A 16071-nucleotide genomic window follows, 5' to 3' on the forward strand; every position below is an offset into this window, starting at 1 on the left:
CTGTTTCATGATTTGGTTTTTTGGCTACAAGGCACGTGGGATCCTAGCTCCCCGACCAGGGATCGAACCTGCACCCCCTGCATTGGAAGGTGAAGTCTTAACCGCTGGGCCACCAGGGAAGTCCCTAGTTATATTTTTTAGTCTTTTCTTGCAGCTAGGGGCAAGGGAATGCAGACCTTCCAGATCCAATTTCCTACATAGACTCTCCTGCCCAGTACTTTATATCCTCTATATTCCCCCTTCTGCCTGCCAAATTCAGAGCATGCAGTTGAGGACCTGAGGCCCGAGAAGTTGGTGGGACCACCAGGTGGAAGCCAAGTCTTTGAATGGGCGCTCACAGAATTCAACTGTGACATGAGCAAGAAATAAAATTTTAGTATATTAAGCCACTGAAATTCAGGAATGTTTGTTATAGCCATTAGCCTACCCCAACTAATGCATACAGAACCAGAAACAGGGTACTTAAACAACAAATTTTCAAAATATGAGACCCTGGCTTATCAGTCAAGTGGCAGGAAACCAGAACACGGATATCAGGGACTAGAAATATGGTGACCTATGTTGTGAAGAAAACAAAAATATTTGGTAAAATCGTACCCAGGGTAACTTGAAAGACAGTCCATGGGCAGCCTATAGCTCTAGGAGAAGTGACTGGAAAGAATCAGAGCGTTGGAGTGTGTGAACCTTTATTGGCTGCCTTTTGAGAGGTATTGCAAGACAAAGAAGTACTTGGGAAAGAAATGGCTATTGGGAAACAGAAAGGAAAGAGGATATAGAGTTCTTAGATTGAGGCTTAGAAAACTTGACTCCTTCTAAACCCCAACCAGACTGAAAAGAGCTTGAGTGAAAAAGAAGCAATAAGACTTTTCAGCTGAATTAAGATCAGAGCAGCCCTATGGTAAAGGCCAGATTAAGAATATGGCCCTTTCATCTGTGGTTTCTAATGAACGCAGGGTAGCCACCACTAAATTAGAGAGGGGGCAGCATAGGGCTGAGGAAAAGAAATACATCTTGAGAATTGTGACTGGGAAAGGATTTGGGGTGTGATTATTGTACATGGAATCAGATGGAAGCAAATAGATCAGAAACCTAAGTTTGTGAGGGAATTGTATTTATTGTACAGAGATACAAGCCAGGACTAAAAACTCCTTTGATTGTTAAGTTAGAAAACAACTTTTGGGATCCTAAGCTTATATCAGCAAAAAGCAGATTGTACAAGCTGTGCTACCCCCAAGGAGCCCGTACTCCCTAATTCCCACCACAAATGTGGCCAAGGAAGATTCTATCCAATGAAGGTGGACATGGGACGTGAGAGTTTCTCCTAGAAAGCAGAATCATGATCTAATCAAAGGTAGGTAACTGTGGTTGGCAACATTTCTAAAATGCCTCCCCTCAAGATGTACCCCCTACCCCAATCCCTGGAACTTTTAAACGTGAGACATCACTCCTGTCATGTTACATGGTGTGGTTGACTTTCAGTAGGGAGACCCTTTCTGGTTCTTTTTGTCCCTTCCTGTCTTCCTTCCTTCTTCCTTGTTGTAATACTTTATCAAATGCTTGAAGGCTAACTGTCTTTCAGGTGTGACGCTAGCTTTAAGGATAATGACGAAGAGAGCACAATTGCTGCCTTCCTGTCTCTCTGGCTCCATGGTGATAGAGGAGTCATGTATATTTCTGAGGTCCCCGTAGCCTAGGTCTTGTGCTCACCCAAGTAGTGAGGTCTAAGCTACAGCTATTTAAGGGATATTCCCCTGGTCCCTTAGAAGCTCTCTATGTTTGTGCAGAGCAGATTCTCCTCTCATTATTGCTGTCTTCCACACCAATATCTAACTTTATGACCAATAACTTTTGTATGGGAAAGAACTAGTTATCCATACACTATTCCTATAAATGACATTCCTTTTGGAGAAAACTAATAACCCTTTGCCCAAGGCATTACTCTCAAGCCAGAATTCCATAATTGCCATGGAAGATAAACCACTGAAACTCTAGCAGGGGAAACAGAGAGTGCAGACGGCTTGTGCACAGTGCAGATAAATCTCACATTCATCAAACAAAAAAGAGGAAGTCTAAACTGAATTTTCACCTACCAGAATATGAGAAGTTATCAAAGAGAGAGTTATTATATAAAGGACCCCTGTGGTGACCACTATTGTAAAGTATTAAATGACTGATTTTGTAAATTGGCCCCCTAGTCATGTTTTGCATGAATTTTAAAGTGTCTGGTTTCTTTGAAGCAGGAATCACCTGTAGCGGGCTAGAAATTTCAAACATATAAAGAAATCCTGAAGGGAAGCATGAGGACTCTGTCCTTGGTATTTAAATAATCATTCATTTTCATGAGCCTCAGCCTCATTCCCCCACAGATCACAAGGATATGCAGTCGGAAATAAAAAAAAAAAAACCACTGATAGTGGGAGGAAAGGCAGCACAATCCATGCTCAGTTTCCTTTAGAGACAGAGGCATTCCTAAGAGTATATAAATGAGCGGGCTCCACGGTCAACAACGAACCTGTAAGAACCGAGCTGGTGGGGGAGGGAGGTGGTGGCAGGGAATATGGGAATTGGGGAAACCTTCAGCAGTTCACCCTGTGCTATCTGCCTTCCTCGTTTGTGTGTTTTCTGAGTCAGCATTAGCTAAATTTTCCAGAAAGCCATCCACAAAGTACAGCCTGGGCATTCAAGGGACGTCACTCATTTCCCCTAGTGACCTTGACAAGTCAGAAGCTTGAAAGCAGGGAAATCCGGATGTCTCAGTTATGAAGTGGAGCCGTGTGGGCCCCCACTTACTTCCAGAAGTCTCCATCCAGACTGGTGATCGTCTGCCTCTGATACTGCTGGTGCCCATCTGAGGTGCTCCTCTGGCTCTGAAGGGGCTGGCGCAATGGCCAAGTACTTCAGCCTGGTGTTGCTTCTTGCCTCCATCTGGACCACGAGGCTCCTGGTCCAAGGCTCTCTCCGCACAGAAGGTAGGTTTCTTACCAGACTGCCAACCTGAGGCAAGGCAAGATCTTGCAGATTGTCCTAAGACTACTAAGTTCTTGACTGAATTTCTGGGGTGGGATGGCGCTCAGTGTCGACAGAAGATCTCATTGGTAGTATTGCTCTGCCAGAAATGTTTTCACCGTGTTGTCAACTTCACCAAAGTGATTCTCATTTACCTTTATGTTATCTTGACTTTTATTTTTGGTTATGGGATATTTTTAATGAGAATATTTTGAAACAAAACATTGAGGAGAAATCACTTGTTTTAAAAAGTGTTTCATGGAAGAAGCAAAGCGTGATTGTGAAAAATTTTAAGCAATCACCTAGCCTGGGGAAAATGGTTAACTTTCACAGAATATTGGCCTGTTTTATATTTTTGGAAGTGTCAGTATCATTATTTTTAATTTTACTATACTATCATGGAATGCTTATGTTTTTAATATGCAGTAAATAGCAAATTAACTGAAAAAAATCTGTGAAAATGTAGGTTTGAAAATTAGTCATCAGCTCCCTACCAAAGGAATGACTTGAAATGATTCCTGGGCTTTGGAGCTGCCTAAATGGTAACCTCATTCTGCACTGTAGGCAAAACAAAATTGTAACCACAAATCACTCATTGCAGCTCTGGGCAAATGAAAATATGAGCACTTTAAAAGGAAAATTATGTGTTCCTCTGTTGGAAGATGCCCTGAGGTATAAAATATGTCCGGAACAGGCATCCAGAGTTGATTCCGATATTGTCATACTCCATTTTATGAGTGAGGTTAGAGTTAATATGGTTGATTTTTTTTTCAAATACCAGAACTGTTACTTTCAAATAAGTTTGGCCCTCTTTGACATCTCCCTGGGGAGACTATTCACTTTTCCCCAAAAATACTGCCATTAATCCTCAAACTATTATGGAAATTGTTCTTTGACATTGACTCAGCACAGTCTTTGGACCATCCTCAATAATGGCAAAATTTTCCTAAGGGAATTGAAATTTTGGAAACAACTGAAAGTTATACAGAGCCATGATTAGGGAAAAGGTGGTTGATGAAGGTGGATGGATGAGGATGGGCGCTAGTATTTTTGAGGGCCTATTTTTATGTACTATATATAGTATATAAAATATATATAAGAAATATATACATATATTTCTTAAGAAGACACTTTATAGATGAAGGAACAGGCTCAGTGAGGCCAAGCAACTTGCCTAATGTCATGAGGGCAGTAAATAATATAGCTTGGGTTTGAATTCAGCTCTGATTCCTAGGTATATACTGTTTCTACTATGCTTGTTGTTTCCTAAGAATGCTTGAGGAAGGGGTTACTCAAATATCACTTGGATTCCAGCTCCCTGTTTTTGCCCTTAAATAGGAAAGCATAAAATCTATGAATATTTGTTGACTGTCTACTGTGGACCCAGCCTCCACTAGGTACAAGTTATATAATTTTAAAATTCTGACAAATATTCTGTAAAGAATATATAACTATCCCCCTTTTACAGCTGAGAATGCTAACTTGCCCAAGGTCCCACAGCCAATTAACAATAGAAGACATATTCAAAGCTAGGTCTATTGCCAAGAATAGGTCTATCATTACTCATAACAATAATATTTAGAGTAAAAATGATGTATGATGAGAGTATCAAGACCACATTACAGTGTAATTAATATACCTTCTCTACAGGTATTCCCAAAGAAGCAGCCGTAAACAAGCTTATGAGTGAAATGGGCCAAATTCCAGGACAAATGGTGTATTCCGAGAGTTCAGCTCTAGTGGTGTGTGTGTGTATATGTGTGTTTGTGTGTGTGTTCATCTTCCCCCCCACATTGCACAGTGGGAAGCAGAACAGCGTCCTAGTTAAGAACTGAGGTTTTAGTATCAATCATAATCGGGTTTGTGCCCCCAAACTGCCACCTAGTTGCTGTATATCCTTGGGCTCAGGAAAGTTACTTAATCTCCCTGAACCTCAATTTTCTGTCAAAAGAGACAGGGTTTGGCACAGAGTGGCATTTACAGGTGATACAAGTTAGAATTAACATTGACATTAGTATTAATATCAGTGTTGGTGTAGGTATTAGTGTTAGTGCACACAGTCATAAGAGGCTGTTCTGTCACAAACGCTCATATTGGGTGTTGGCTCTCTGGTCTCTCTTTTGGTGAGAGCAGGGTCTGGAAGCAAACAAAGCTATCCACAAATACCATACATTTCCCTCCCCCCAGCCCCCTGCTCCACAGCAAGGTCACATGGGGGACTTAGAAATGCTCCTTCCATGTTTGCAAGAAGAAACTTCCTTTAATTTTAGATACCACCTTAGGCAGTGGTCAAAGCATTTGACAGTGCACAGATCTGTGTTCAAGCAATTACGTGGGAGATTGAAATGCCCTTTTATGGACTTTTGTGGATGAAGCCCAATTGGAACAAAGTACCAAAATGCAACGCAACTTTGCAATTTCATACAGGTCTATAAATCCCAGAACCCAGAGAGAAGGGATCAAAAGAATTCTCAGATTTGTTAGATTTTGAGTAAGATATTATTTACATCTTAACTCTTCAACTGCCTCAGCTTCCCTAGGGAGATCAGTCATTAGCAGACTAAAACCAAAGTGCTTTGAAGGTAACATAATGATACTATGTTATGATTTATTGAGTGCCTACAAGTGGCAGGCACTATGCTAAGCATTTTTATTTGAATTAACTCATTTAACTTTCACCACCCTATGCAATAGATACTGTTATTCTTTCAACTTTCTAAATATGGAAACTGAGGCTCCAAGAGATGAAGTAACCAGCCTAAATTCACAAAGCCAGCAAGCGACACAGGCTAGACTCAAATCCAGGTCTGACTTTAAAAGTCTACTTCCTTTATTTAGTTTCCCTGCCATGCAAGTTTTACTATCTGACTCCTCTAGGAACTTCTGAGTAAGCCTGCCCCCCAATGGTCAGAGAAGGTTCACTTTCTATTATACCAAGTGCAACATTTTTCAGCCCATCTCAGAAATAGTGCTGTCCCCAACAGACATTGGAGTATTGTTCACTATTCTGTTAACCAGAGCCCTGGATTCTATCTTTCTCAAAGTCTCAGACCCTTCATTTTATAGACTCCATAAAGGTTTGCAGAAGCTGCATCCCCTAGACTGCAGCCCAGGAACTGGTAGCCAAAGCCTCCACGTAATGAACGAGGAACCTGAGTGCAGTGAGGGACGATGGACTCGGACCTGGTGAGAGGTACAGCATGGATCCGGGCAAGCACCTTCCTAACCCAGCAGGATGTCCTTGTGGAAAATGTCTGGTCTGTGTCCTATTATTTCTAAACCTCAATCCCAGCTGCTGCGTTGAGGCAATGATGCTCTACTAGGAAGGAGAGCCTGAGGGCTAGGGGCAAGGACAGCAGTACATTGAGGGCCTATGTGATTCCTTTGCAGAGCTTTCCATCTCAGGACCATGCAGAATCATGGGGGTCACTCTTGTGAACAAAAGGACACACCCGCAGCTGAATTTCACAGAAGCCCAGGAGGCCTGTAGGCTCGTAGGACTAACTCTGGCCAGCAAAGAGCAGGTTGAAGCAGCATGGAAATCTGGCTTTGAGACCTGCAGGTGAGAAACGGCTGGATTCACAAACACTGTGGGAGCTCTTTTGGCTCTGTGCTCTTGTTCAGCAACAGAGATCAATGCATCCACTCAGGTCATGTGTATTCTGTTACAGCTATGGATGGGTTAAAAATCAGTTCGTGGTCATCCCTCGGATTATCCAGAACCCCAAGTGTGGGAAGAACGGAGTGGGCGTCCTGATTTGGAGAAGTTCACTCAACCAGCGGCACAGGGCCTATTGTCACAACTCATCTGGTGAGTCAGATCTGCAGCCTCTCCACGTGGCATGTTTTGTCTGGATTTCAATAGCTCTATAACCATTCTGAGAAGAGTAACCCTGAGCAGTAGCAGAAGCAATCATGGTGATGGCCACTGAATCCTCCCAAGACTGCCTCTTTGACCAGGGTAGAGGTGTCCCTCTCAGAGCAAAAAGTTAGAGAAAATATGACAGATTGGCAACATAGGGAGAGGGCATCCCTGTAGGCTCCATTACCCACCCCGCCTTCATCCTACAAGTTAAACAGGACGAAGGGAGGGAAACATCCACTATGGACAAAGCAAGGTACTAAGTTATCTCGCTGAACCTTGACAATCTCCATAGGAGGTGTGCTTTATCATCCCTACTTTGCAGAGGACATAAGTACGTTCGTCTAAGGTCTCCTTACTATGAAGATTCACACATAGATCTAACTCTTTCCTTTATCCCACATTCCTTTACAGGAGTGGAAATTCAGATGCTATATTAGATGTTTTTAAGAACAAGACCCAATTTTCATTTTATGAAGGAAGGAATTAAAGATAGAAAATAGAACTGATTTGCTCACAGTCATCCCTTTAACCTTCTTGGGAGACCTTGGAGGCTTTAGCCCAAGTGCTTTACCTAAGTAACTTCTCAGAAAGTTTTTCTTTGACTAAACACTTGTTTTCACTTTATCATAAGAACCTCTGTCTGATTTATTACTCTTCACACACACTTATAAATCTGACCTTCTAAAGGTCAGATGGGTCAGTGGTCATTCTCTAAGATCCGAGAGATAAAAGTGCACCCGCAGTGTTCTGTTGCCCAAAGGCAGCATGAGGTCCAAGAGGTTCTGTGAACCAGGGAGCCTTGGCCCAGGAAGGGCCGTGAAAGAGACTTCGTCCACTTCGCTCACTTCATGGATGAAACGACTGTAGCTCAGAATGGAGGTTTGCCTTATTCAAAGTCTTACAGTCAGCTAGAGGCCGAGTGAAGACTGGAACATAAGCTTCTTCCCATATTTTTTTCACCATCCTCCTCCCCTTGCCTCTGCCGCCTATCACTTTTGACTGCGGAATTGGTGGTTGGCATGCTTGCTCATCTGACGGCTAGTCCATGCCGGTCAAATGGCCTGGCCTTTTAACTTCCTGGCCTTCCTGCCAGCTGTCAGTGCAATGATAGGACACCCAGCCCTATGGACTAAATGAAAAGGAGTCAGGGGAGATGACTTGGATTTCATGCTTCCTCGTGGTTTCATTTCACTTGTATTTCCATTCCCTGCGCTTCCTATATACTTAAAGTTAGGTGTAGATTCATGTTCGCTAGGTTTGGCAAAAATACTGGATAGATGATATTGTGTACTTTAGATCATATCCCAACAAAGGGCCCTTAATGTAAGTATGTCCCCCTATTACATGCTAACTTTGATCATTTGAATAAGACCGTGACTGCCAGACCTCTCTAATGAACTCAGATGTGTTTCCCCCTTTGCAATGAGGAGGTAACCTATAGTGTGACATTTTGGCACCATGTAAATAGTCTGACCCCCCAATCGTCTTTTACCTGATAGTTCAAGCAGACATTGATGATCCTAGCTGGAATCAATTATTATATGCAGGACTGCAAAATGGTAATTTTCTACATCTATTTTTCCTTCTACATTTGTTAGCTGGCATTCTTTGATAAAGAAGAATCTCTCTCTCTCTCTGTCTCTCTGTCTCTCTCTCTCTCTCTCACACACACATACACACACACACACACACACACACACACACACACACATGTCCTCCCTCCCCTTTATACTACCATGGACATGTAGCATTTTACTTACTCTGTGTTCAATATGTTATAATCAATTTTACAATTATTATTCTTTTTGATGCTCAAATTGTCCGAAATTTGGCGAGTGGGAGCCCCTTCTAGTTGACTTTTGTTTTCATCCCATTAGTATTTGAGCAAGTCATTGCTTTCTGGCATGATAACATGTCCCAGGCTCACTTTGTACTTTCTTTATCCCACACATGGAATCAGCCATTTATTTCTCCAAGGGGCCTTGGTTCTTTTTAGTAGAGAATGTTGATTCGAAACCAAGATCTGCATGCAAGTTGTTCTCATTACTACTCTCATTTTCAATGCTTCTCAGTCCTTTTTAGTGGGCAGCTAGGAAAAAATATACATATATATATTGCATTTGCATTGATATTTCCAACTCAACAGTTCAAGTTTTTTCTTTGTTTACTTTGTTCTATACTTGCATGTTTTTTCTCTTATATGGAAAATTCTTGTTCCCAATAAATCATGTATTTTCTTATCCTACAATAATTTCAAAATTATAAAAACAGCATTATTAGGAATAATAAACCTACTGAATGGAATTTGCAATTCCTTTGCATTTCTTTTAGTCCTCAGAAGACATCCCTCTAAGGATGTACTGTCAGAGAATTGTGTACAAAAGTGACTTGAGAAAATTTGCTACCCTGTGTGGTTATGTTATCATTTTGAAATAAATCAGGTTCACCTGCTTCTGTTTGCCATCTTTGTGAGGAACAGAGTTACCCTAGCCCTCATCGTCACGCTAACCTAGACTTACCCTATGCTTCTTTGTTTTTGTAACTTTCTTTTTTATTGCTATCTTGTGAGCTCTGAGGATCCCAGTAACCCTAAACCTGACCCCAAACCTTATCCTAATTGTCTTTCTTACTGCTATCTTTGTGAGCTTTGGGAATCAGACCAAAGTGTTTCTAATGCTCGGCGTGCACCACCTGTTTCATGTTGTTCCCTCTGCCACAATGCCCGTCCTCTTCATCACCTGGCTAACTTGTATTCTTTATTCAAGTCTCAAGTACCGTCTTCTTCAGGCAGCCTTTCTATACCACTGACTCCTATCTTTCCTCTTGGACACCAACCACACTGTGTTTAATATCTATCAAAGCATTCGGCACATTCTAGAGAAATTATATTTGTAGTTTGGAGGGAAGGAGAGCCAGGTCCTAACGCTTCCAGGTGAGACACATTGTGCCCCCAACCTGTAAGGGACCACGGGATCAGATTGCCGTTGCTCCCTCACACGGCGGCCTTCCTGGCTACACTTAATGAACAGAGAGGCAAAGGAAACTAATTCTTACAGATATTACAGATTATGCCATAGATTCTGCTAGGCCCTACACATGTACTGTCTCATTAATCCTCAGTGAAATGATACAAGTGTACCACTTCCACTTTCCAAGAGAAGTAGCTGATGCTTAGAGGGTGATTTGCTGTGGCAACAGTCAGTAAGGGACAGAGCCAGGATTTACACCTTGGGCCCTGCCACTTCCACGTCACCTGGTGATGACCACACGTCAGTAATATACCAGGCCCAGGGTGGGTCCTTCACATGAGTATTTTTTTAAAGTTCCCCAGATGATTCTAACCTGCAGCCAGAGTTGAGAACCACTTTTCTCTAGAAGATCTCTAAGATATAAGTTTTAGAATTCCAGACAGTTCCGCGTTCTCCCATTTCTGTGCAATTGCAATAGTCTCCTTCTTGGCTCCTGGTTGCCCTTTCTCCCATCTCTATTTCATCCTCCACACACCTCCTCTGATGATTACGTCCCTCCTCTTCTGCACAGCCTTGGGTGGCTTCCTATCAGAGAATCTGATGTGAACTATGAAGACTTGTGCACATAAAACTGGGCACATATGAGAACTTCTGTATATCAGTTGGAAGGTCTGCTGCCCCCAGTTGAAAATTCCTTCTCCTACAGAATAAATTCCAAATTCTTTACCGTGGCAGTTATGACTCTTGATATACTGGCTCCGACCTATCTTCCCAGTCTCATCTCCTACTTGCAGTTTTTCCTGCTCCCCATCATGCATACACCCTACACACCAGCCACATTGTGCTCCTTGTCATTTTCTGACATACCTACACTTTCAAACTTCTGGATTCTTGGGTCACGCTGTTCTTATTGACTGGGATATCCTATTCCCTCTTCCATACTAGACGACCTGGAGCTCTATTCCAGCCATACCAGCCTTCTAGTCATCAAACATGCTGAGATTATTCAAATTCAGGCTCTTGAACTTCCTGTTCTCTTTACTTGGAATGCTTTTGCCCTAGATCTTCAATGACTTGCTACTTTTCATCATTCAGGTTTCAGCTTAAGTATCACCTCCCCAAAGAGACTTACTCTTATCACCTTATCCAAAGTATCTGTCCCCATTCCTGCCCCTTCCAGTTTGATCCTTATCCTGTTTAATTATCTTCTCAACATTTATCATCCTCTGAAATTTCTGGCCTTTTTTTTTTATTATTATCTCTATCCTTCTTTCCAATAACACATAAGCCCTTACGAGCAAGGACTTGGTCTTATTTGCACCACATCCCTAGCATCTAGCACAGCACCTGGCACAGAGTTGGAGCTCAATAAATATTTGTTGAATGAGCGCATTAACCCTCCACATCCTGCTTATGCCATCTCCTTTGTGAATTCCCAGTTATTGCCCCCTAGCCTCATCAAAATACTTCTGTCCTCTTGGAAACAGGAATCATCCCTTATTTTTCTCTGTATTCTCAGTTCCCAGCACAGTATATCGTGTTCAGTATACTTTTCCCCTGATATTAAAAAAAAATGTTCATTTTTTTGAAGGAAGTATATAGCACCTGCTTAAGAACGGGAAACGTAGCTAAAAATCCAGTGCGGCATTGGTGGTATAGTGGTGAGCATAGCTGCCTTCCAAAGTCTAGGGCAGAGGTCAAGGATGATGCCTATTTGAATAGAGGTCTTTTCAAAATGAAATGAATAGTATAAAATATTGACTGAATGCATGTGGGGTCAAAATGTTTTATCATGTTTACCATGGCCTTGGTTGGTAACTTTTACTTAATTTTCAAAAATAATAGAATAACTTCTTCTTCATGGCTAACATTCCAGCTGATGCTACCCACTATCACAAATAACTAGAGATTTAAAAGAGATGCAAATGCATATTGTAATATATTGCATGGCTCTGCCATTTACTGGCTATGTGATTTTAGGCAAGTTATTCAATTTCTCTGAATTTCAGTTTCTTCCTGTATAAATGAGGGTTTTATAAAATTGTTTAAGGAAGTGCCATGGTTGACTCAGAGCAAGATGTTCAACAAATATTAGTTTCCTCTCTACCACATTCAACAGATCGGAGAGCAAACCTACATCCCTCCCATCTCCCACCTCCTTAAAAAAATTTTTTTTTTAATGAGCACAGAGGAATCTGGTTTTAGTAGATCTCTGTCCTCAAGTGGTGTCATGTGTGTATATTTGGTCTCCCCATCGACTCCTTTCTTCATTTCACTTTTCCTTCCTTCCTTTTGACATCAAGTATTGAGCATGTACTATGTGCCCGCCACATTGCACATACCATGATGACCAAGACAGACAGGAATCCTGCTTCCAGGGAGCTCACAGTCCAGTGGGGAGCAGTGTAGTGAGAATCATGATAAGGGAAGTACAAGGAGGTACAAGAATGTATGTCTAGGGATCCAATCTGGTCTTCAAGTCTGCCTAAGAAAGAGATATTCAGTCTGAGACCTGAGGGACAAGGAGGAGTTAATAAAGAGGGGCAAAGAGTCTTACAAGTGAAGAAAGCATTCAGGTCAAAGTTTTGGATGTTAGAGAAAGCATATCAAAGAACTGAAGGAATTCTAGCATGGCGGGGGAACGAGAGAAAGACCGATCAGGTGAGGCTGGCCGTGTCAGCAGGGGCCAGATCATGGAAGGCCTTATAGGCTGTGCAGTACAGGCAGTCAGGGAAGGATTCTAAAGGAGGAAGTGATATGATTATCTTTACATTTTTGTAAGACCATTCCAGCTGCAGTATAAAGAGATCAGAGGAGAGTAAGACTAGAGACAGGCAGACCCATTAGGAGGCTATTGCAATACTTCTTTCTTATTTCACTTTTCCCTCCCCGGACAGATACCTGGGTTAACTCATGCTTTCCAGAAATTATCACCACCGATGATCCCATATTCAACACGGAAACTGCAACATACACAACAGAAATGATTGTCAGTGAGAGTACACACTCAGCGTTGTCTACTGATGGACCTGAGTCTATTACACCCACTGTGGCTCCTGCTCTGGCTTCCACTTCTATTCCACGGAAAAGAAAATTAATTTGTATAACGGAAGCTTTTATGGAAACGAGCACCATATCTACAGAAACTGAATCGTATATTGAAAATAAAGCGGCATTCAAGAATGAACCTGTTGGGTTTGGAGGTAAAAACTTTCTGTCTGCATTATGTGTATGTGTTTGAATGTGTGTGTGTGTGTGTGTGTGTGTGTGTGTGTGTGTGTGTGTGTGTGTGTGTGTGTGTGTGTGTGTGTGTGTAGCAGACAATACATAGAAACTAGCCTGTATCCAGATTGGGCACTCAGGACCTGACAAATACAAATAAAAGCTTAATGCAAATTCAAATTTCATAAAGTCCTAGAACTTGAGGTCTCTAAAGAACCTTAATGATTAAACTAAAAATCATGAGTCTAAAATAGCTTCACTTTTAAAACGCAAAGACTTTTCAGAATAAATTACTATCTATTCATATGCAGAAGTTTTTAAAGTACATATACACACCTTAAATGCCTATGATTAGCAAGTTAGTTTTCCTATTTAAAGGGTCTTACACTTGATTTGCTCCAAACTTGTCACCTCAAGGCCACAGAGAGGAAATGGACTCTGTCATATTGCAACTTATAGAGTAGGGAGAGCATGAGGCAAGGCCAAGGATTCTATAGGCAGGAAGCAAAGAAGCTCATGTGGGCCCAACGCCGTAAGTGGCCCCTGTGTGGTCACAGAGAAGGCTCTTCTGCTCTGTGGTCTCCATCACGTGTAAGGATGAGTCATTAGAAGAGCGGTGCACAGTAATGTCTACATGGAGGAACAAGGCGCGGTCTCTGTCTCCCCCAGGTGTTCCCACGACCCTGCTGGTGCTTGCACTCCTCTTCTTTGCTGCTGCAGCTGGCCTCGCGGTTTGCTACATCAAAAGGTGGGATTGTTGGCACATGGTTAGTCTCGTCATCTTTGTCACATCCATATCTTGTGTTTATCCAGGGTTTTTATCGACATTTCCTTCATCCAGATGGAGATGGTAATCCTCTTATACTGTAAATGTTTTCCCTCACCTCACCTGTCCTCCCTACTGCCCAACCTTGCCTTTATTTCTGCACTTGTATGTTATCCAGCCTTTAGATACAGGTCAATGGCTGTCCCTTCGAATATCAAGAAATAAAAAGAAAAGATTGACATCTAGGGAAAAACGGATATGCTTTATTTGGTTTTCAATTCTTTGTTTTTGACGAGAGGGTGTTAAGGCCAGCCTAAAGTTTTGCCTGCAAACTTACCGTCCTATCTAAATGAATCCATCCAGGTGGGGATGGTTAAAGTATTTGAGGGTGCATGTGTTAGCATCTCTCTGAAATAAAAGTACCCAAGGTACTATGCCAATATGGGCCATCACAAAACATTATCTGTTGTTCTATGTGTTACGTAGAAGTCTCTCACTTTAATTTTGTGTTTATGCCTACAGGTATGTGAAGGCCTTCCCTTTTACAAACAAGAACCAGCAGAAGGAAATGATAGAAACTAAAGTAGTGAAGGAGGAGAAGGCCGATGATAGCAACCCTAATGAGGAATCAAAGAAAATGGATAAAAAACCCGAGGAGCCCAAGAGTCAACCCAAAACCACAGTGCGATGCCTGGAAGCTGAAGTTTAGATGGAAGCTGAAAGAAATAAGAGGACACACCTGAGGTTGTTTTCCTTCCTGATACACATCCTGGTCCCAGATGGGGAGCCTATAAAAGGTCCAAAGAACCAAACAAGCAAGTCTACCCTTGGTCCCTAACTAGAGTCAGCTCAGGGCTACCTTTGGACTCTGGAGTTCACCAAAGGGAATTCCCTTTTCCTTATTGCAATCCTTTCTGGATCCTACCCTCCTACCTCCAAAGCTTCCCACAACCTTTCTAGCCTGGTTATGTGCTAATAATATCCCAGTGGGAGAAAGGAGCTTGTGCAAAGCACCTGGACCTCAAACAGCTAATCAGAACCTGTTTGTCAAGAGGCCTTTAGGCTACCTGAGAATAGGTGAGCTGAGAGCCAAGAAACCATTGAGATCAAGGCTTTGTCTATTGATTGACTCTACAGCCCAGATCCTTTCTTCAGCTCTGGAAAGGAAACACTTATACCATCTGGCATGTCCTTCTGAGCCAGGCAAGAGAGAAAGAAGGAAGGAAAAGTTTAGCAGCTGAAGGACATGGAGATTCCCGTGACTTGAGACCTAATCTCTGTAAAACCAAAATAAATAGAGAAAAAGGATAAGACTGAGGATATTAGCAGCATTTGTCAGTAGGGACTGTAAATACAGACAGGGTCAAAGTGTTCATCTCTGAATAATTCTAGTTGGAATCACTTTTTAGAACTTATACACACTTACTTTTCTCTCTCTCTCCTGCTGCTGCTATTTTCTCTAGAAGAACATACTTTCTAGGGAAAAGAAAGTATATTCTTTTCTCACCCCCCAAAAAAAAATCTCTGAAAAATTTCTATTTTTATCAAGTTATAGAAATTATTACTGAATAAAATTACTGTGTTAAAAAGCAGTAAAATTTAATAAACATTTGCTGAATGCCTACTATATGTCAGGTACTGTGCAAGTTATTACATTCTATAATTGAAGATTATTAATAAAAAATTGCATATAGTAGAATGTATGAAGCTAATTTTTTTCAGTGTTGATATCCCCAGCTTTCCACTTCCAAAACCAATTTTTTTTTTTGGCTGAGACTAATCTACTCATTATTTTCTCGTGACTATGGCAACAATTATAGCCTTAATTTATTATTAACATACCTAAAAAGTACATCATTACCTCTATACACCAAAGTACATTTTTTAGATGTCATTACCAAATGTATCACTAGCTCTCCTTTTTCCAGCAAAAGGAGTCTGAGAGGTGCAGAAATATTTGTGCTGAAAAAATAAAAGCATTTAGAAAATTCCTTTGCTCTCTTATTTACATAGATGCATTATACCTTTCATGCAAAATTGAAGTGATCTGTTGTTCGCAAAAGTAAGAGAGACAATATTGGTAGCTGAAATACATTTGTAAGCCAAGAGTATATATATCACTATGTGAGGCTCTTCTTGCTTCAGATGGTCTTATTTTAAGTAGGTCAAGTATACACACATAAATTAGTCCTTTACTTTGGATTCAGGTTCTACATTCCAATCTGTTCCAGAGTTCACAGGAA

General features: G+C 41.5%; 1 protein-coding gene across 1 annotated transcript; it reads left to right on the plus strand.

Moving 5' to 3' along the window:
- Nucleotides 1-1659: 1659 nt before the first annotated feature.
- Nucleotides 1660-15795, plus strand: LYVE1 (lymphatic vessel endothelial hyaluronan receptor 1). The gene is made up of 6 exons (XM_079929533.1): nt 1660-2969; nt 6397-6568; nt 6678-6817; nt 12738-13043; nt 13732-13810; nt 14351-15795. Exons 1-6 carry the CDS (start codon nt 2885-2887, stop codon nt 14535-14537), a joined length of 969 nt encoding a protein of 322 aa, XP_079785659.1. The 5' UTR covers nt 1660-2884; the 3' UTR covers nt 14538-15795.
- The last annotated feature ends 276 nt before the right edge of the window (nt 15796-16071 follow it).

The sequence above is a fragment of the Stenella coeruleoalba genome (genome assembly GCF_951394435.1).
Source record: "Stenella coeruleoalba genome assembly, chromosome: 8".
NCBI classification, from domain to species: domain Eukaryota; kingdom Metazoa; phylum Chordata; class Mammalia; order Artiodactyla; family Delphinidae; genus Stenella; species Stenella coeruleoalba.